The sequence below is a fragment of the Corella eumyota genome, chromosome 6 (genome assembly GCF_963082875.1).
Source record: "Corella eumyota chromosome 6, kaCorEumy4.1, whole genome shotgun sequence".
Taxonomy (NCBI): domain Eukaryota; kingdom Metazoa; phylum Chordata; class Ascidiacea; order Phlebobranchia; family Corellidae; genus Corella; species Corella eumyota.
The window spans coordinates 2,315,429-2,336,230 of NC_137495.1; the positions used below are offsets into that span (position 1 = coordinate 2,315,429).

General features: G+C 29.9%; 2 protein-coding genes across 3 annotated transcripts; both read right to left on the bottom strand.

Annotated features, from left to right (window-relative positions):
* Positions 1-4,219: 4,219 nt before the first annotated feature.
* LOC145754933 (uncharacterized) lies at positions 4,220-12,003 on the bottom strand. 2 transcript variants are annotated; one of them, XM_082571107.1, is made up of 19 exons: positions 11,904-11,951; positions 11,416-11,508; positions 11,159-11,225; positions 10,495-10,745; positions 10,190-10,324; positions 9,665-9,820; positions 9,483-9,542; positions 9,094-9,295; positions 8,677-8,861; positions 8,514-8,588; positions 8,263-8,421; positions 8,059-8,133; positions 7,721-7,888; positions 7,495-7,539; positions 7,071-7,226; positions 6,822-6,908; positions 6,392-6,550; positions 6,184-6,228; positions 4,220-5,872 (listed from the first exon to the last, which is right to left on the bottom strand). In XM_082571107.1, the coding sequence occupies exons 3-19, from the start codon at positions 11,217-11,219 to the stop codon at positions 5,234-5,236; spliced, it is 2,658 nt and encodes an 885-aa protein (XP_082427233.1). In that variant the 5' UTR covers positions 11,220-11,225; positions 11,416-11,508; positions 11,904-11,951; the 3' UTR covers positions 4,220-5,233. The 2 variants fall into 2 exon arrangements, with proteins under 2 accessions (XP_082427233.1, XP_082427232.1); XM_082571106.1 differs by having other exon boundaries at positions 11,416-12,003.
* Positions 12,004-12,357: 354 nt separating this feature from the next.
* On the bottom strand, positions 12,358-18,459 carry LOC145755138 (atlastin-3-like). The gene is made up of 14 exons (XM_082571353.1): positions 18,355-18,459; positions 18,047-18,116; positions 17,488-17,708; positions 17,151-17,285; positions 16,632-16,787; positions 16,480-16,539; positions 15,779-15,980; positions 15,289-15,473; positions 15,109-15,183; positions 14,830-14,988; positions 14,503-14,577; positions 13,879-14,037; positions 13,705-13,770; positions 12,358-13,538 (listed from the first exon to the last, which is right to left on the bottom strand). The coding sequence occupies exons 1-14, from the start codon at positions 18,397-18,399 to the stop codon at positions 12,882-12,884; spliced, it is 2,265 nt and encodes a 754-aa protein (XP_082427479.1). The 5' UTR covers positions 18,400-18,459; the 3' UTR covers positions 12,358-12,881.
* Positions 18,460-20,802: the final 2,343 nt, after the last annotated feature.

Sequence of the window (20,802 nt, forward strand, 5' to 3'; positions counted from 1 at the left end):
TTTAAGATATAAACTTTGTTGATTAAATCACATTTTTCTACAAATTAACGACAAAAATGTACAAAACCTACAATTGTAACTTTTGCTACAATTTGAAATATGTACAATGTTTCAGATATTACCCTACTTATGTTACATAACAATGTTGAACTATCTACCCCAGCATATGATGCTTCAAAATATGTACAATTATTGCAAACCTAGTAATTACACAAAAGGTGTAATGTAATATTGTTAAACAACCTACTGCATATGACACTGACGTAATGTCATTTACTACATACAGAGTTTAATATAGGGCACTAAAAATGGCATGTATTAAATGTTACATTTTAAACGGCAATAAGACGGGCTGTATCATCGGTAGTTTCAAAAATAACACCAGTGTTGACTTCAGGTTTCGCGTTAAGATCTTCTTGTCGTTTTTTTTCTTGGTTTAAAATTTCTGCCACCATTTTAATTTGAGAATCTTCTTGTACAGAAACAAAAAACCTTCGAATGTTTTTCTTGTCTTCAACTTTACCGTTAGCTAATATTGGACTAGCTAGTAATTTAGTTGTGGCAAGGACTACATATGCAGGTTTGTGCCCTTTTTGTAGTAAATCAACCACTCCGAAAACACCATACACAGCAATCGCAGAAGCTAAAAGACCTGCCCCAATCGAACCTGTAATAACTAGCTCTGTAGCTATTGTGGATGCCACAGCAACACCAAGTATAGGAGGAGCTAAAAATGATAAACCAACGCCCAAACCTCCCGTTAAAACAGCAGCAGTACCAATACCCCCTCTTTTCAGATTTTTTATAAGTTCTTTTTCTGTCTTTCTGATGCGCTTGTAAACTGTGTTGGCCCTCTCCACAAACTCGTTACGAAATTCTGGTTTTAGATGAGCTGGAATATCGGCGGTGTTAATTTTTCGAAAGCTTTCGGCAACAATTTGTGTTGTATTCTCACATAAAACACTCACCCGAACATATCCTCCACATTTCTGTTTTAAATACATACAATATAAGTTATTTGGTATACATACATTTACAAAAAAAAAAAAAAAACACACATTAAGAAAATTCACTTATTTAAGTAACAGTTAATAGCAACAAAACAGATTTTGTAAGCGCTAAAACAAATATATTTGGTTAATCAAATTAAACATTTACGTCTTTCATTTCTGCTTCAAAGTAATCAACAATTTTTTCAAACTCTTTTAGAATTCTGAAGTGTTCCTACAGTTTACAAAACAAAAGTTATCTTTGTCATCCACATAGAAAACTTTTATATTGTTAAAACAACTAACAGTACAAATAACTTAAAAGATTAAACCAAAACCTATACCTTGGCCTTATTTCACAAGTCATCTATATTTTGTTTTAACATTGTTTCAAATTGGCGAAATAAAATTTCATCTCGAGGAGGATTCAACTTCTTATCAAATGTTTTAAGAGCTTCTACACGAGCAGTGGAGTGAGTGTATTCATTTAAAACTAACACGCCCTTTAAAAAAAGTTTAAATTTTTAACGTTTTTTAAACTCCTGCTGAGCCTTTAAAAAAAACTCTTGCTGAGCCTTTAAAAAAAGTTTAAATTTTTAACGTTTTTTAAATTTCTTTTTTACCCCGCTACGACACGCAAGCAGCAGAATAAAAAAAAATACTCTAAGGCCAATAAGCCAAGTGTTGTAACAGTCATTTTGCCTATATAGCAGTTTTTTAAAAGTAAATTTGTCCATGTCACTTAAAAATATAATCATGCTGTAGCGCTCTTGAGTAAGGCGCTATAAACGGTACGAACTCCTACTGAGCCAGAACTTAATCAGCAGCATAGTTACCGGGCAATTATAACCTATAATATCCCAAACTGCCACAGGCAACTCGAGACTGGGTCGGAGTAACTGGTGTTACTCTATGTTTAAGTCGCGCATTCGACTTTCCCACATCTAGGATAAAGATATATACAAAAAAAATAATAATATTAAAGATGTAATACAAACATTTTTTAGACCAAAACTTTAAGAAATTTTAGTTAGTAAATAAATACCTCAGTCGGACATAATTCCTTGTAGTCAGTAAACGCAATTTTTACGTGCTCAAGCCATTTCAATTCATTTGTTTTCTAGATTTCATAAAAAATAATTTAACAGCTAGGTTCTGGTGAAAGTATTTACTTTGACCGAGTCAAAAATCAACTGAATGAAAGATGATTAAGCTATACAATCGATAACATTATAAACTGTTAAAGTCAACTCAAAACTTGGTCTAATTACCAATGGTTACCTTAGGCTATAAGGTTTCGAAATAAAAAATTAACTTTTATTAATAACAACTTTTTATAAATACTTAACACAACAAATACTTTTGTTTCATTCCACAAAGCATCAATCTTTTCAGTTAATTTTTTTTCAAATTCACGAAATAAAATTTCATCTCGGGGAGGTTTTAATTTCTCTTTAAATGTTCTAAGAGCTTGTGCGCGTGCAGTGGTGTGAATGTATTCAGTTAAAATTGATCCCTCCTTTTGCAATTTTAAGCTTTAGATTAATTTTAAATGTAATATGACTAGAATGCAATATATATTGGGTTTTATATTAAACTTTATTTTAATTTTAGGATTAAATTCTAAAGAAATAACTTTACCGTCGTTTTGCAAACTATATTGTATTCCATTAAGGCGGTTTGCATATTCGCAAGATACTTAGATCGGGTTCTTATCTATATAAAAAAACATGTTAGCACTGAATTACATAAAATACTATAAAAAATTATAAACATATTCACTAAACGTAAAACATTTTGTATAATATATATCGCATACCTCCTCTGGGCTTTTTGTGTATTCAAATTTTCCCATTTCTAACGTTGGAATAAATGACTTGATATATTCTTGGTATTCTTGGCAAGTCAGAGTCATGTTTTCTACTCTTTTTACAGGCACGTTTTTGTTAGCAAAAAGTTGATTGAAAAATTGTTTGACATGATTTAAAAAATCTTTGTTAATATCTGCAAAAAAAATAGAGTAGATCACATATAAACAGTTTAAATTTAGTCGAAGACCTTTACTTTAGATATATAAATTCTCTTTTTAAGAATATAATCCTATAATTAAGCTGCCGATAGTTTTTTACAACCGGGTAGAAGTATATGATGTTTATGAACAAATATGTCGAATTTTCGAGTATATGAACAAATATGTCGAGTATATGAACAAATATGTCGAATTTTCGACATATTTGTTAACAGTTTTCGGTCGATAGTTCGCGTAAACAAAATTTGTTCATTTTAAAAATTAACATACACCTTCTTTTTAATTCGTTTAATATGATGTTAAATTTTTTTTAATTTCATAATGTCGGAAAGTATTTTAATTCGGGTCGGAGCGAAATCTTGTTTCTTTATTGTTTTTTGAAATTACTATAACTTTTGCAAACAAAGGTTGTTTCGCTTTAAACTTTGCCTGCAATTTTAATTTACAATTAATTATTTATGAATAGAATTTGGCTCGTATATTTTTTTGGGAAAGTAGTTTCTGCTGGAGAGTGGGTTCCGTTTTTCGCCTAAAGGAGCAGTATGTGGTTTCTTTTATAGTATTTAAAATGTCGATAATTAGCGAAAACGCAAAATGTGCAACTTAAAACTGCGCAAACTTATTTATAATTGCAGAACCTAGCTGTGATTAAATTTTTTTAAACTTCATAATGTCGGAAAGTATTTTAAATTAACTCGGAAATTAAAAGATTTGTCGAATTTTCGACATATTTGATGTCAGTTTTCGGTCGATAGTTCGCGTAAACGAAATTTGTTTATTTTAAAAATTAACATACACCTTCTTTTTAATTCGCTTCATATGATGTTAATTTTTTTTTTATTTCATAATGTCGGAAAGTATTTTAATTCGCGTCGGAGCGAATCTTGTTTCTTTATTGTTTTTTGATTTTACTATAACTTTTGATATTGTTTATTTAACATTATATAAAATGTCGATAATTGGCGCTAACGAAAAATCTGCATCTTGCAAAATTATTGGTTTATTATCGGAGTCAAAATTGGGATAAACAATAAGAATAACATTAATAGAACAACTAGATTTATTTGATAAATAAAATATGGTTCGAAATCGTTTGATTCTTTTTTATAAATATAATTTATTTAGTAGGTTTATTAATTAAATTATAAATTTAAATATGAACTTTTTTATATTTAAACCTTATTTTAACAAACGAGCACGCATTCATTGATATTGTAATAGAAAAGTAAACTAAATTTAAAAGCAAAATACCGATCTTAATTTTTTAGTAATCAAACGAGTATTAAAATATAATAATAACAAAACAATTAAAAAAAAAAAATTTTACACATTTTTGACTTATACTTTAACATTTTACTTAAATTTTCAACCAATATTTTTTACTTTAATAGACAGCGATAAGGACGATTTTTGACGGCGACCAGAACGCTATTAAATTATTCAAGCGTTAAACTCACACTGATTCGTTATTTTATAAAAAAAATAAAATAATGATTAAACGATATTTAGCTAAAGTTAAATCTTCATTTTAAATAGCAACATACAAAATAATAATACCAACAACATATTAAAATTTCAGAAAATTTAATCCTTAAATTTTAAAATTAAAATATATTAATTAGTAATTAGTGACATTTAAATGTCGTTAATAGGAGGTTTGCGATTCGTTGGGATAATAACAAACATACTAAAAATTTAGAACTTTTACTTTTAAAGAACAAAAGTTATCGTCTTTCAAAATTTGTCGATTAAGAATAAAAACAATAATAAATATAATGACAATAACAATATGTTTCGAAATCTAAGATTTCGAACCATAATAATTATTTTATCATTTTTAATTTTTTGTATTACCGATTTAACAATTTATATCAACATGCACTTACGCGGAAAAATGCGGAGTTCTGCTAGGACTAAAAAAAAAAAATTCTAGCAGAATGACAGTGGTGTATAAGCTTTGTTTACTAAATTAATTTTTTTTTACAGTTTTTCAAAAATATAAATCAGTAAATTTGACAAGCAGAAATACACAAAAACCTAAAAAATACTACAGCAAAGCTTTTGTAACTAAAAAAGGATATGAAAGGTTAACCCACAGTTCGAAATATTAACAACATTTGCTAACTTAGTGACTATTACATTGACTATTACTAAACAATCTAGCACATATGGCACTAAAAGTTTTGTTACTTATGTATAAACTGTTTCAATTTATTTAAATAAGAGGGGCTCTGTCGTCAGTTGTGCTAACTGCATCAAGCTCAGGTTCCGCATTAAGATTTACTTTTCGATCTCTTTCTTCGTTTAAAATTCCTGCCACCATTTCAATTTGGGAATCTTCTTGTTTAATAATAAGAAAACTTTCCATTTTTTTCTTGTCTTGAACCGTACCGTTAGCTAATATTGGACTAGCCAGTACTTTCGTTGCAGAAAGAACAGCAAATGCAGGTTTGTGCCCCGTTTGTAGTAAATCAACCACTCCGAAAACACCAAACACAGTGATCGCAGAAGCTAAAAGACCTGCCCCTATAGTACCTGTGATAACCAGCTCTGTAGCTACTGTAGACGCCACAGCAACACCAAGTACAGGAGGAGCTAAAAATGATAAACCAGCGGCCAAACCTCCCGTTAAAACAGCAGCAGTACCAAATACTCCCCTTTTTAGATTTCTTATAAGTTTTTTTTCCGCATCTCTTATACGCAGGTAAATCACTTTGGCCCTCTCCACAAATTCGTTTTGAAATTCTGTCTTAAGGTAATCAGGAATATTGGCGTTAATGTCTCGAAAGCATTCAGAAGCAAATTTTTTAGTGTTTTGACGTAGAACACGCACTCGAACAATTCCTCCACATTTCTAAATATAACCCAATAACATTTATATGTTATATCTACTTTAAGTTTACTTTAAATTAAATTCCACAACATCAAGATTTTAAAATCTTTGAGCTTTACAATACTAAGCATAGTCGAGCTATAAAAAATTATCATCTGGTTATTGATTAGACAAATAGGTCAACAATATATGTAACTGGAAAATTTTTTTTCGCGTTAATTGTTTAGTTTGTGTTAGTTTTAATTCAAAAATATATAAATATTATATACATATTGTAAGCTTTTCCCTAAAAATCTACGAAATGAAATTATTCAACAATATTAAATATTTACGTCATTCATTTTTTCTTCAAACTCTGTTCCAATTCTTAAAGTTTCCTAGAATAAATTAAAAAATTAATAATCAATAAAAATATTAACAAAAATAAAACGATGTTCAAAAAGTTCTAAAAATTGAACTAACTTTAAATATTTTATTAAAATTACTTAAAAACTTCAAAAACTTAAAATGCCACAAAAGTAAATTTAACAAAATTGTTACTTTTCTTGCCCACGACAATTCATCTATCTTTTGTTCTAACATTGTTCTAAATTCTCTAAACAGCTTCTCATCAGGCAAACCATGCAGATTTATTTGAAACGTTTCAAGAGCTTCCGCACGAGTCACATTATGTTGATCATCATTCAATACGCAATATTTCTTTAAAATAGTAAAATAAATTTTCAGTTTTTATTAAAGTAAGAGTAACTTGCATTGTAATGTGTGTATTACCAGCTCTGCTCTTTATTTATTAGGTATCCTTTTTGTCGATGAGAAATAATAGACTTCAATGACTTAACATAAACTTATGTTACAATTGACCAGTCTTGAGTTGCCTTTGACGGTTTGAGATTTTTTAGCACATTTTTATTTTAAGTGTGAAAAAAACGACTTTTAATCTTAACAAAAAAAATTAAAGCAAAAATATTACCACATGATATGAATTGGATGGACGAAATTCCCTGTACTGGTTGAGTGAAATTTGCATGTGATCATGCCATTTAGAAGGAACTGTTCTCTATAAAAATAAAGTATTTAAAAAATAATTTAATTTATTTAGCATAAGCTAAGAGCACATTTTTGTGTAAAAAAGCTTTTAGGATATTTTTAAATTTTAATGCAATAACTATCATTTGTTTAATATTAAATAAACAAAAAATTAAAAAAGAAAATTATGTACTTGAAATTCTCCCCACAGGTCGTCTAATTTTTGGGTTAATTGCGGTTTTAATTCCTGATCTAGATGATCATTGCAAGGTGTTAAATTTAAATCAAATTTTTGTAGAGCCCGAACTCTACAAGTTGAATAAACAGCTCCAGTATACCCCGACCAATTCTTTAAAAAAAATGCAAAATTTAAAAAATTAAAAAAACAACTATTTTAAATTATATAAAAAAAATCAAGATATTTATGAAGTAGCGCCCCACTAAAAACTTTATTTATCCAAATTAGAAAACAATCAAGAGTTAAACGTAAGGCAAAGATCAATAGTACACGTAACCAGAATAAACTGTTAAAAGTACTAGACAAAGGTTGTGAAGTTGGCCTTCAAAAATTAAATAATTATAGAAATATTATTTATTTTATATCACTAAACATTTACGTCATTCATATTTGCTTCAAATTCTGTTTGAATTCTTAAAACTTCCTGCAATTAATAAAAAAAAAAAGTTTTTTAAGCTATTAACTTTAAAATTAAAATAAAAAAAACAACAATATTCGAAAAATTGTAAAACTTGACCTAATTTTAAATATTTAAAAAAAATTACTAAAAAATCTTTTAAAAAATTCTTTTTTTTTCTTAAAAGCAAATTTAACAAAAATTTTACCAATGCTGCCTTCCGCAATTTATCTATTTTTTGTTCTAACATTGTTCTAAATTCGGTGAACAGATTCTCATCAGGCGAACGATGCAGATTTTTTTGAAACGTTTCAAGAGCTTCCGCATGAGCCGCTTCATGTGTGTTGCGGCTCGTGGCATTCAAAATCAACCCTCCCTAAAAATTCAATTTTTTTATGTTAGTATCTCTAAGAACTATACCACCTGGGGTTTTAGATCCGTATAGCAGTTTTTAGTCATAGCCTGATATGAAAGCGCCGATTGGTTCTTAATTCTATGCGAGTTTTAGTGATTATGTGTGTTTTTTAGCAGAGTATAAATAATTACCTCAGTTGAACACAGTTCCTTGTACTTGTTAAATGCTATTTGCATGTGATCTTGCCATTGAGAACGAATTTCTCTCTGTGAAAAAAGAAAATTTGAAAATTAAATTTTAAACAAATTATTAAAAAAAATGTCAAGTCAGCTTTAAATTTTTTAAAACAATAACCAACATTTAAAAATACTGAGTTGATAAAAATTACAACGTACCTTAGTCTTTTCCCAAATTTCATCTATTTTTCGCCTTAATTTTGTTTGAAATTCAAGAACCAGATCTTCATCTCGGGGAGGTATTAAGTTTCTATCCAATGTATCAAGTGCTCGATCACGGAAAGTAGAATGAATCACTTCAGTAAAACTCGACCAGTCCTTAAAAAAGAATATTTATGACAAAGTTGTTTAATCTTTTTTACAATGCTTAAAACAGCACATGTACCGTTATTTGTTAATATATTGCAAACCTGAGTTAAACTAAGTTCTTTATACTGTAATAGAGCATCGTACATTCGTTCAAGATATCTAGAACGCATTCTTATCTGTAAAAAACAAACATAACGACAGTCATGTTGCACCAAACTCATTAAAATTTATCGTATTATGAACAACACGTATGAAATACATTACCTCTTCTGAGCTTTTTGCGTATTCAAATTCCCCCTGTTTTAACTTTAGAATATATGACCTGATATATTCTCGGTATTCTTGGCAAGTTAAAGTCAAGTTTTCTACCTTTTTTACAGGCAAATTTTCATCAGCAAAAAGTTGCCTAAAGAGTTCGTTGACATGATTTAGAAATCCTCTGTTTACATCTAAACACAAAGCATTTTTTTACCTTAATAGCATAATTAAAGTTAAGGTAATTATTTAAGCAAGTGACACTTGATACCGCCTTACTCATGAGCGCTACAACATGAACGCATTTAAAATCAAAGAAGTGACCTCATGCAATGAAGACCAATTGTTCTAAGCACTACGTTTAAGTGTATTTGAATTCTTGGCTATAAAAAAATGCCACTTGAATCAGAAACACAAAAATCTTACCACCCATTCTGATATTGTTCTGAACATGATTGGCTACAAGTCCGTCGGGTCGAGGCAACAAACAGCATTGGTTTGAACTAAAACAAGATCCCAGTTTACGTGGTTCGTTATCTTCGTTTAACTTTGTATCCAAATAATTTTGACCGTTTGCTAATCCACATCGTTCAGATGGAACATAGTCGCGAACCAAATACTCGATTGTCTAAAAAAGCGATTGAAAACATTAAAAGAGCTTTACCAATTCTGGTAGTATATACCTAGACATAATTTACCATTAGAAGCTTGATCTGGTTACCAGTGTTTAATATGCCGCTAACATGTTTATTATTTAATAAACTTAATAAAATTTAAATTTGGAATATATAGGGTAATTTAAAAAAAAATGATACCTGGTTTATTGTTTGGTTAGTTTCGATATCTCTCACTTCGTTTAAAAGTTGCGTAAGTTGCTAAATAGAAAAGTTAAATATTAACTAACTTTGGCGATAAAAATACCAATCACAACCCAACAATAAATTAAAATCAGAAAAAATGTTGTGTCTTATATAGATAACATTACAATACAACTTACCTTGATAAAATCCATATTTGGTTTGTTGATTTTTGATGGGCAGTTTAACGTAAAATGTGAGCTCATTAGCAAACTTAAGACATTGACTAAGAAGGACTTTTCTGTAGAATCTTTGCAATCAAACGAGCCTTCAGTATCAACCAGTAAAACAGCAACCTTGTAAGTGTAAAAAAAATAAAAAACATTAATTTGTCTTTACTTAAATGCAAAAGTTTGTTGAATATATATATATAGTTAAAAACAACTTTTATATAAACAAATATTTAGCCTTTATAGTTTGAACATAAAGCAACTGTCATATCCATAACGCAGTTTTAAATAATAAATACATGTTAATACTGACCAATCATTAGCCCGTCAATTAAATTTTCAGCAAGGAATTAATACTGTTTAGAAGGTTAATGTCTTGACGACATAAAGGCAATAGGAATCAAACCTAAGTCCTTTTAATGCCTTCAGTGCCTTTGATTTAAAGTATCTGTATTTTTACTTTATAATCATAACAACTTAATTAAATAGTTTTACCTTTGTTCCATCACGGCGAGTTACAATAAAAGGTTCGTTCAGCATCCAAATTCCTCTTGTTTCTGCCCTATCTCCACCTGAAGTCTCAAAAATCCGTTCAAGTTCGTCAGCTGCTGGTGTGTTCCAATCTTCTGCCTTAACATGACATAATATTAATTATAAAAATACCAATAATATTATCCTATAAGATAGCAATCTATTTAAGATTAAGGTTGTATGTATTTAAAACATCATTTATATGGTTGATAAATATTTGTTGCACTTATACTAAAACGAGAGTATTATAAAATGAAAATTAAATTTACTTTTTCTTTTTCCAAGAATCTAACACCAAGATTAAGTAGGAACGATTTCCCACATTTATATTCCCCAGCAATGGAGAATACAGCGACAGGATAATCTTTAATTTCTTCGTTTGAAAGAATATCAACGAAATTATTTTCAACATATTCAATATGGAATGGTTGACCTAGGCCATCCCCGTGAACAATATTAAATACTTGTTTGGCTGTTCGTGTAACAGGAAATTCAGTTGGAAAGGGAACGGCATCGAGCTCTACAAAAGTTGTTTTTGTTTAAAGTAAATGTGCTCATACATTTGCACAACGTTTTAATCGTTATATAAAATTAATTAAAAATAAAGTAAATTACACCGAAAACTTTCTGTCGCATTAAAATAAGTTAGTTTGTTCTCGTTTGCTAAATAATTGTAATAAAATAAACAAAGATAGTGTGCTTGAAGTTAATATTAGGCAAGCAACTTGCGTCACGTTATGTAAAGAACAAAATGTAAAAAATCAACGAAACAAAGAAACTGCCTACCTATATACATTATAGTTTCCCAATCATTTAAAGACTATTTTATAAAGATAATAATAATAATTTATGAAAAAATTCTTATAAATAAAATGTTTGCGCAAGTACTTAAGATACAACAGTTTTTGTAAAAAAATAAATATTCAACCTTACTTTGCGGGGGTGAGTAGGAGTACCTATTTTCCGACTCTCTGATGTCACTTGTATCTCCCATGTTTTTCTATAACAAATATGTTTAAATGAAGTTTATACAACAAATCACAAAACATTTTTTGAATCACTTAATGAACCTTATAATGCAAGCCTATATTCATTTTTTTGTTTAATCAACGAACTACGATAAGTACATTAAATTTGCAAAAGCTTATTGCCTTGTTTTTAGACATTTTAAAACAGCAAAATTGATTTACCTGTCATGAACTTGGTTAAAAGAACATGTACTTTCTTTTGCCGAATTTTTACCTTATAGTTGCCCTTCAAACGTGTGTAATCGATTTAACAAACTTATAAAAGATAAATTAATTGTTATAATGAGATAGTATTTAAGGTAAATTAAGTTTGAAAGATTTTTTGCTTATTAAAACATAACAAGGCAATTTAGACGTTTTTAATTAATATTACATGTAGTTTAATCTTTTTGCTAATTGAGTATGTATTTTTTTTAAATATCTTTACTATGCTAATGCGCCAAAATTACACATTTTTAAGGCGTTTACTATAGTGTTAACTTTATTACTAGTTTAAAGCCATCAATTTACAACATAAACTTTTAGATTTACACGATATTTAAAAAATATTGCTATATAAGTTATTTTAGTCCTTTCTGTTGTATCTCTTATCGCAATATAACTTGATTTAGGCATAGCAACGGCAACCAAGCCTTTTTAAATAAACAAACCTGCTCTAAACTTCATTTGCATCTTGTTCGATTATTGACAAAACTTTGAGCTAACATAAATTTGTCATCTCAACTATAATTAAATTTAGTTTTGCGCAAAATTTCGATCCACAGTTAGATAAAACTAGTGGACCGTTTACAAAACTAAAAAACAAACCTTAAATAAAGAACAAAACATTTTGTGTCGTACCAAAATCCTTCTGATGGTGCTTTCCCAGTCGAGCGGTTTTCTCTTTATCTTAACATGTTTGGTTCCTCTTTATCTATTGACGCTTTCCAGCCCTGTAATAAACAACATCGGCTGTTACAATATTACTAGGTTACCATCAAATATTTTAGTTCCTTGGTGTTTATTGAACTCTCAGCTTTTGTTCCTGAAGTCCTTTATTTGACTTTGTTACCTTGATTTTAAAGTCAAAGTGTAAAGTTGTTTCGACTTGTATTAGTAGGAGGGTTATACAATATACACCGACAGTATTTGCTTGTGAATAATCGTAAACGAGTGGCGGTAGTAGCCTGCAAGGTTAAACATTCAAGTTTTTTTTGAATGCTATATCTGTTCATTAGCCGCCATGACAACTAATGACACTAAAAAAGGTTTATTATTTATTATAATTTGTTACAAATTTGTGAGTAAACTAAGTTTTTAAGATATAAACTTTGTTGATTAAGTTACATTTTTTCTACAAATTAACGACAAAAATGTACAAAACCTACAATTGTAACTTTTGCTACAATTTGAAATATGTACAATGTTTCAGATATTACCCTACTTATGTTACATAACAATGTTAAACTATCTACCCCAGCATATGATGCTTCAAAATATGTACAATTATTGCAAACCTAGTAGTTACACAAAAGATGTAATATAATATTGTTAAACAACCTACTGCATATGACACTGACGTAATGTCATTTACTACATACAGAGTTTAATATATGGCACTAAAAATGGCATGTATTAAATGTTACATTTTAAACGGCAATAAGACGGGCTGTATCATCGGTAGTTTCAAAAATAACACCAGTGTTGACTTCAGGTTTCGCGTTAAGATCTTCTTGTCGAACTCTTTCTTCGTTTAAAATTTCCGCCACCATCGCAATTTGGAGGTCTTCTTGTACAGAAATTAAAAAGTATTCCATTTTTTTCTTGTCCTTAACAGAACTGTTGGCTAATATTGGACTAGCCAGTACTTTCGTTGCAGAAAGAACAGCAAATGCAGGTTTGTGCCCTTTTTGTAGTAAATCAACCACTCCGAAAACACCAAACACAGTAATCGCAGAAGCTAAAAGACCTGCCCCAACCGAACCTGTAATAACTAGCTCAGTGGCTATTGTGGATGCCACAGCAACACCAAGCACAGGAGGAGCTAAAAATGATAAACCAACGCCTAAACCTCCCGTTAAAACAGCAGCAGTACCAATACCTCCTCTTTTCAAATTTTTTATAAGATCTTTTTCTGTCTTTCTAATACGCTCGTAAATTGTGTTAGCCCTTTCCACGAACTCGTTGCGAAATTCTGGTTTTAGAAGATCAGGAATATCGGCGGTGTTAATTTTTTGAAAGCTTTCAGCAGCAATTTGTGTTGTATTCTTACATAAAACACTCACCCGAACATATCCTCCACATTTCTGTTTTAAATACAGTTAATACAATATAAGTTATTTGGTATACATACATTTACAAAAACACACATTAAGAAAATTCACTAATTTAAGTAACAGTTAACTATAGCAACAAAACAGATTTTGTAAGCGCAAAAACAAATATATTTGGTTAGTAAAATTAAACATTTACGTCTTTCATTTCTGCTTCATAGTAATTAACAATTTCTTCAAACTCTTTTAGAATTCTGAAGTGTTCCTACAATTTACAAAACAAAAGTTATCTTTCTCATCCACATAAAAAACTTCTATATTGTTAAAACAACTAACAGTAGAAAAATTTAAAAGATTAAACCAAAACCTATACCTTGACCTCATTCCACAAGTCATCTATCTTTTGTTTTAACATTGTTTCAAATTGGCGAAATGAAATTTCATCTCGAGGAGGATTTAACTTTTTATCAAATGTTTTAAGAGCTTGTACACGAGCAGTGGAGTGAGTGTATTCATTTAAAACTAACACGCCCTTTAAAAAAAGTTTTAATTTTTAACGTTTTTTAAATTTCTTTTTTACCCCGCTACGACACGCAAGCAGCAGAATAAAACAAATACTCTACGGCCAATAAGCCAAGTGTTGTAACAGTCATTTTGTCTATATAGCAGTTTTATAAAAGTAAATTTGTCCATGTCACTTAAAAATATAATTATGCTGTAGCGGACTTGATTAAGGCGCTATAAACGGTACGAACTCCCGCTGAGCAAGAACTTAATCAGCAGCATAGTTACCGGGCAATTATAACCTATAATATCCCAAACTGCCACAGGCTCGAGATTGGGCCGGAGTAACTGGTGTTACTCTATGTTTAAGTCGCGCATTCGACTTTCCCACATCTAGGATAAAGATATATACAAAAAAATAATAATATTAAAGATGTAATACAAACATTTTTTAGGCCAAAACTTTAAGAAATTTTAGTTAATAAATAAATACCTCAGTCGGACATAATTCCTTGTAGTTGGTGAACGCAATTTTTACGTGTTCAAGCCATTTCAATTCATTTGTTTTCTAGATTTCATAAAAAATAATTTAACAGCTAGGTTCTGGTAAAAGTATTTACTTTGACCGAGTCAAAAATCAACTGAATGAAATATGATTAAGCTATACAATCGATAACATTATAAACTGTTAAAGTCAACTCAAGACTTGGTCTAATTACCAATGGTTACCTTAGGCTTATAGTTAGGAAATAAAGTTTCGAAATAAAAAATTAACTTTTATTAATTACAACTTTTTATAAATACTTAACACAACAAATACTTTTGTTTCATTCCACAAAGCATCAATCTTTTCTTTTAATTTTTTTTCAAATTCACGAAATAAAATTTCATCTCGGGGAGGTTTGAATTTCTCTTTAAATGTTCTAAGAGCTTGTGTGCGCGCAGTGGTATGAATGTATTTAGTTAAAATTGATCCCCCCTTTTACAATTTTAATCTTTAGATTAATTTCAAATGTAATATGACTAGAATGCAATGTATTGGGTTTTATATTAAACTTTATTTTAATTTTAGGATTAAATTCTAAAGAAATAACTTTACCGTCGTTTTGCAAACTCTATTGTATTCCATTAAGGCGGTTTGCATATTCGCAAGATACTTAGATCGGGTTCTTATCTATATAAAAAAAAACATGTTAGCACTGAATTACATAAAATACTATGAAAAATTATAAACATAATTATTAAACGTAAAACATCTTTTATAATATATATCGCATACCTCCTCAGGGCTTTTTGCGTATTCAAATTTTCCCATTTCTAACGTTGGAATAAATGACTCGATATATTTTTGGTATTCTTGGCAAGTCAGAGTCATGTTTTCCACTCTTTTTACAGGCAAGTTTTTGTCAGCAAAAAGTTGTTTGAAAAATTTTTTGACATGATTTAAAAAATCTTTGTTAATATCTGCAAAAAAAAGAGTAGATCACATATAAACAGTTTAAATTTAGTCGAAGACCTTTACTTTAGATATATAAATTCTCTTTTTAAGAATATAATCCTATAATTAAGCTGCCGATAGTTTTTTACAACGCGGTAGAAGTATATGATGTTAATACCGCCTTACTCATGGGCTACAACATGAACGCATTTAAAACCAAAGAAGTGACCTCATGCAATGAAGACCAATTGTTCTAAGCACTACGTTTAAGTGTATTTGAATTCTTGGCTTTAAAAAAATGCCACTTGAATCAGAAACACAGCAATCTTACCACCCATTCTGATATTGTTCTGAACATGATTGGCTACAAGTCCGTCGGGTCGAGGCAACAAACAGCATTGGTTTGAACTAAAACAAGATCTCAGTTTACGTGGTTCGTTATCTTCGTCTAACTTTGTGTTTAAATAATTTTGACCGTTTGCTAATCCACACCGTTCGGGTGGAACATAGTCGCGAACCAAATACTTGATTGTCTAAAAAACGACCTTAATAATGTTAGTGTAACCCATGTTAGTGTTTTTTTTTTTTTTTTTTTGTATATATCTTTATCCTCGATGTGGGAAAGTCGAATGCGCGACTTAAACATAGAGTAACATCAGTTACTCCGACCCAGTCTTGAGTTGCCTGTGGCAGTTTGGGATATTATAAATTATAATTGGCCGATAATTTTGTTGCTGATTAAGTGCTGGCTCAGCAGGAGTTCATACCGTTTATAGCGCCTTACTCAAGGGTGCTACAGCATAAGATCAGTGAGGATTGAACCCACGACTTCATGTATGGTGTAGCAAGTGTTCTTACCACTACACCACGCTGCCGGTTAGTGTTATTCAATTACATAAACGTAGAAGCATTTTTAAATCTGATTTAAACTAAACATTGTAACATAGAAAATCGAGCTCAAGTCCCAAAAAGCTACATCTCTTATGTACCTCAAAATTTGCTTTAACAGAAAACGATATGAAATTTTAGTACCTGGTCTACTGTCTGGTTGACATCAAGGCCCCTTACTTCGTTTAATAGTTGGGAGAGTTGCTAAAAAATAAAATTAATTCACAAAGTTATTAATAACTTAATAATAAACCCAGCTTATCCGAATCATGCTTACCATTTACTATACAACTTACCTTGATAAAATCCATATTCGGTTTGTTGATTTTTGATGGGCAGTTTAACGTAAAATGGGAGCTCATTAGCAAACTTAAGACATTGACTAAGAAGGATTTTTCTTTAGAATCTTTGTTATCAAACGAGCCTTCAGTATCAACCAGAAAAACAGCAACCTTTTCGTAAATTCAAAAAAAACTTTAATTGTTGTTTACATTATGTAAACGCGAATAGTTTTTAAAGTATATCCCAAGGAACAAATTTTTAGTGTAAAAGGGTTAGAAGTCAATATAACCCTAAAATTTTTTCGTCAGTTTTAGATTGCTGTCCAACATTCACCGGTTTATTGTCTTTTTAGAGTTTGACAAAGAGTTATTACAAGGTGTTGCTTAAAAGAAGACACATAAAAGGAAGACATGTGCAAGACACGCGTCATAGAAGCAAGACACATCAAACCATGGACCTTAATAATGACCGCATTCAATTTAAATTTAACTTATTGTTAAAGACAATATTTAGGATTAGTTAAATAGTTTTACCTTTTTTCCATCACGGCAAGTTACAATAAAAGGTTCGTTCAGCATCCAAATTCCACTGGTTTCTGCGCTATCTCCACCTGAAGTCTCAAAAATCCGTTCAAGTTCGTCAGCTGCTGGTGTGTCCCAATTATCTGCCTAAAAAATAATTTAATTAGACTAAGGGTTATATACTTAAATTAGAATGAGGGTTTGTTATACTTAAATTAGAATTAGGGTTTGCTATACTTAAATTAAAATTAGGGTTTGCTATACTTAAATTAGAATTAGGGTTTGCTATACTCAAATTAGAATTAGGGTTTGTTATACTTAAATTAGAATTAGGGTTTGTTATACTCACCTTTTCCTTTTCCAAGAATCTAACACCAAGATTAAGTAGGAACGATTTCCCGCATTTATATTCCCCGGCAATGGAGAATACAGCGACTGGATAATCCATAATTTCTTCGTTTGAAAGAATATCAACGAAATTGTTTCCGACATATTCAATATGGAATGGTTGACCTGAGCCTTCCTCGTGAACAATATTAAATACTTGTTTGGCTGTTCGTGTAATGTTACCTTCATTTGGAAAATAGCAATTGTTAAGTAATCATTTAAATATGCTTTAATAAGGAATAGCGCGATTGTTAGCAAAAATAAAAGCCTTAAACTTCAATCTTTATTTATAGTCTAGTACAAAGAAAATAATAAGGCAAATGCGGCCGTTTAAAAAAAGTAAATATTTGAAAAAGACGGCTAAAAACGTTAACAATTTTTATGGTTGATTCTATTATATTTTAGAAAAGCGAAAAAGTGAATCAGTTCGCTCCAAATAAAAAAAATTTCCCTTAATATTGAACGACGGTGTTTAACTATAAAATCGTGTACAACCAACAAAAAAAGTTTTTTAGACTTACTTTGTTCAGGTGGTCGCCAGAAACTGTCTTCAAACACATCAACATCACTTCTATTTTCTTCCGTATATTCCTAGGAAAAGATATTACTTCGGTTAATATTTGGTCAAACAAATTAAATCGTTATTTCGTGGGGACGTTAAGTTCAAAACCTAGCTAATGAAGCTAAATAAAATAAACTTTATAAGTGCTTGAACGAAAGTTTTTTGGATCATAAACTGATAACATATAACCATAAATTCGTTTTATTTAACTGTTAAAAATTTAAAAAAAGGCAAATTAAACTGAATGCACCCTTATAAAAAATTTACCGAGTCTGAATCAAGTTCAGTAAACGAAGAATTCCATCCCGACATTTTTTTTACTTAAACCTAGAATACTTTTGCCCTAAATAATAAAATCAACGTCAGTTTACAATTTTATTCATTTTGCTAAATTTACAAAAAGCTCAGAATCGTAATGTTATTGAGTTTCACTTGAATGCTTTTCAAAAAGAGAGGTAGGTTTGGTTTTGCACTTCTAGCGAATCGGTTTAGCTCGTATTGCAACAAAAAAAAAACAAAATTTTAACTTGAACGATGGTATGGGCTTCATTCTTTGCACGCAAGTTTTTGTTGCATTAATTTACAAATAGTTTTCAAAAATTAATAATTGAAAACAATTTAACCACAATTCATAGATGAATATAGCTACATAATATTATATTTATAGCAATTTGTAAATGCAAAATTTAAAACCTTCTTCTAATATTGCTAAAACAACTTATTTTAAGACATTTTATAGTAGTTGATATTATTAAAACGAAACTGAAGCACTGACAGTTCTTTTTTACTGAAAAGTACATTTGGTCTTATAGGTAACTTTTATTTATTTAAAGGGTATTAACGTTTATTACTTAAAGAGGAACTCAACAGCAAAATAAGGCCAGCTAAAATAATAGTTTAACTTTTCTAGAAAACTTGTAGGACTATAAAACAGCTTATAACCGCATCACAACGTATAGCTAACAAATTCGCGTACAACCTGGTGACGTCATAGAGGGTTTGCCGTCGAAGTTTAAAACATCGAATCAGGCTTATTACAGACACAAAAATATTTTTAATTACAGTTTTAAACTCAGTACAGTTTAGCTAGCCTTATTTTTTTGTTGAGTTCCCTTTTAAGCTGTATAAATTTATGTGTATAAAATATCTTTATGCAAATCTATTTAAAACTTGTGCATAAAACTTTAAATTTAACACTCATCAACTAAAACTTTTATAATTTCACTCTCTGCAACTTAAAGTTGCACTGTCTATAAATATCCCCTAGGTATTATTCTAAAAGTTTTTCTGCCGGTACTTTACCTGGTCGTGCGGTTTCCCTTTTTTCTGGCTCGAGTTCTTTTCCTGTTGTTGGAATTATAACTCGCAATTCAAAAACGTCGTATCAAATTTCAAATTTCAAGTTTAATAGGGAAATGTATGGAAAGTTCAATATTTGGTTCGGTGACGTTTTTTATTTACTTAATTCATTTATATATCAAACAGAATTTCGTGGAAAAGATCAAATTGTAACTCCTTAAAGTTATTATCTTTTGTTTTGGCAATATCTTTTGTTTTAAATAACAACCCTGTATTTTCAAACTTCTTAACAATCTTTATATAAAACGGTTTCCTGTATATATATATATATATATATATATAGCACACTCGCAAACTTGGCTCATTTGAATTAGCAATTTAAATTTATAAAACGCAAGAAAATGAAATAAATAAAATTAATATTTGTTTGTCCAACTTACGCGAAAAAAAGTATTTAGTCTACAGATGTTGTATAAAAAAGAATTATAAAACACGCAGGTAAAGGAAAAGGGGGTTGTAATAAAAGAACTGCATCGTTTAGTAATGCGTATAACGCAAAGGGCTAAACATCGCATTTCAAATCGTTTAACGCAAAGGGCTAAACATCGCATTTCAAATCACGTGACCAAATATCCGCCCCTGCATGAATGAACATTTCGCTTACGCATAACGATGACGTCGCTTCCGGTTACGTCACTCTAACCAACGAAAGTAAGTTACGGGTATTTTATAGATCGCATTATATAGCAGCTTATTGAAAATTCCGGTAAATGCGATAGAAAATCGGGCACAGTTTCATTTCCTTTTATCAGGCGTGCAATGCTATGTAGTAAGACTTGATTAATAGTTAAGTTACGTTGACTACATCAGGTCATGATTTGCCTTCTAATGGATTACGTAAATACGTAGTAACAGAATTGATAATTTTTGTTTAATGGCCCCTATATATATTTAGATTTAAGTTATTTTTTAATGTAAAAAAAGCAGAAACTATTAGGTAATAAATTTAAATCTTAGATTATTTAAATTTTAAACTTGTTACGATTTTTAAATAATAAAATATAACTTATATATATACATTAGTTTAATGACCATTAACTTTTTAAAGTAAATTAATAAAGTAAGATACAGTTGTCAATTAGTGAAAATCACATTAATACTTTGTCTTAGCAGTACATCATGTTTATTGTGCTATAACGGGTAGGCGATCTAAGTTGCTCACTAATTAAAAGGCGGAAGAATATAGTTACTGTTTTAGAATCTGTTGTTTGTCGAAACGAAGTTTGTTAATATAACTTTCCTGGCAGTTTGGGGATTTTTTAACACAACAGTAAGCATTACTTTTTTAATTATTGCTTGAACGACCAGAAAAAAAGTTGTTACATTTTTAATTTTCGAGTTTTCGTTATTAAGCTG